General features: G+C 59.6%; 1 protein-coding gene across 1 annotated transcript in view; it reads right to left on the minus strand.

Annotated features, from left to right (window-relative positions):
* KAT8 (K(lysine) acetyltransferase 8) overlaps nucleotides 1–1,341 on the minus strand; it is a gene marked incomplete at both ends in the record, with an annotated part of 2,837 nt that extends 1,496 nt beyond the window's left edge. The window contains 4 exons of the mRNA XM_009703644.1: nucleotides 229–393; nucleotides 477–530; nucleotides 999–1,174; nucleotides 1,267–1,341. Coding sequence (XP_009701946.1) covers nucleotides 229–393; nucleotides 477–530; nucleotides 999–1,174; nucleotides 1,267–1,341 — 470 coding nt within the window. The remainder of the gene's footprint in view (nucleotides 1–228; nucleotides 394–476; nucleotides 531–998; nucleotides 1,175–1,266) is intronic.
* Between the last annotated feature and the right edge of the window lie 150 nt (nucleotides 1,342–1,491).

Raw genomic sequence — 1,491 nt, forward strand, 5'->3', positions numbered from 1 at the left:
CACGCCCCCCCGTGCCCCAGCCATGTTACACCTGACACAGGCATGTCACACACGGGTCACACGTGTCCGCTACCAGGTGGAGACGATAGGTGCGCTCACACTTCACGTACTTGAGGGAGTACTCGTAGATCCAGAGCTTGGGCTGCCCTGGGCTCTGCACCTACATGTCCCCATGCATCCCCACACGTGTGTCACACGCATGTCACACACGTGTCACACGTTCCCTACCAGGTGGAGGCGATAGGTGCGTTCGAACTTCATGTACTTGAGGCAGTACTCGCAGATCCAGAGCTTGGGCTGTTTCCCGTAATCCTCTGGGAAGGGGGAGAAGTACCAGGCGTCGATCTCAAAATGGCCGATGTGGATCTTGTCCACGTACTTGACCTTCGTGATCTGGGGGGGGGGGGGATGGATGACGCACAAGGGGGGGGGCACCCCGGGTTTGGGGACCCCCCCCTTGACCTTGGGGGACGCACCGCCTCGTGCTCCTTCTCCAGCGCCGCCGTGGTGGGGTCCATCTCGGCGTAGGTCTGCAACAGGGCTCCCAGTAAGTCCCAGCAGCTCCCAGTACAATACTTCAGGCACTCCAGTGAACCCCCCAGAGCCCCCTAACACCCTCCCAGTGCTCTCCAGTTGCTTTCCAGTTCTTCCCAATGCCCCCCAGTTGTCTCCCAGTGTCCTCCAACAACTTCCCAGTTCCTGTCAACACCTCCAGTGCCCCCCAGTTCCTTCCAGTGCCCCCTAACACCCTCCCAGTGCTCTCCATTCACCACTGAATAATCCTCAACACTCTCCCAGTGACCCATAACACCCTCCCAGTTCCTCCCAGTCCTTCTTTACACCTTACCAGTTCCTCCCAGTACCCCTTTACACCCTCCCAGCACCTTCCACTCACCTCTGAGCACCCCCTAACACCCTCCCAGGGCCCCTTAACACCCTTCCAGTGCCCCCAAACACCCTCCCTGTTCCTCCCAGTCCCTCCCAGTACCCCCCCCCACCTTCTGGACGTGGTTAATCTCATCGTGCTTGCGTTTCTGGTTGCGGGTGATCTTGCGTTCCGGTTGTTCCGCCAATTCGCCCAAAAATTGTTCCGAACTTTTCTGTACGGCTTCCTTCAGCGTCTTGGTCAGCGCCAGTCGGTTCTTATCCACCCATTCATCCAGTCGGCGGTTAACTGGGAATACTGGGAGCTCAGTGGGAGGGGAAGGACAGGATCCCACTGCCCTTTCCCCCAACCCCTTCTCCCCAGTATCTCCCAGTACTCACAGCCCACGTAGTGGACGTAATATTCCTCGCGGCCTTCCTGCTCGTTCAGGCGCGACTGGATCACCTCCGCCGAGTCTGCGGGGAGGGGAACTGGGACCAGTGGTCTGGCGGGACTGGGACCAGTTAGCGGCCCGGTAAGCCCTCAACCAGTCTGGCCCAGGGCGGGGGCGCTGCACTGGTCCTGCCCAGGCCCTGTATGACGGGATTTATACTGGTTCCAGTTCA

Source organism: Cariama cristata, unplaced genomic scaffold, assembly GCF_000690535.1.
Source record: "Cariama cristata isolate BGI_N322 unplaced genomic scaffold, ASM69053v1 scaffold34447, whole genome shotgun sequence".
NCBI lineage: Eukaryota > Metazoa > Chordata > Aves > Cariamiformes > Cariamidae > Cariama > Cariama cristata.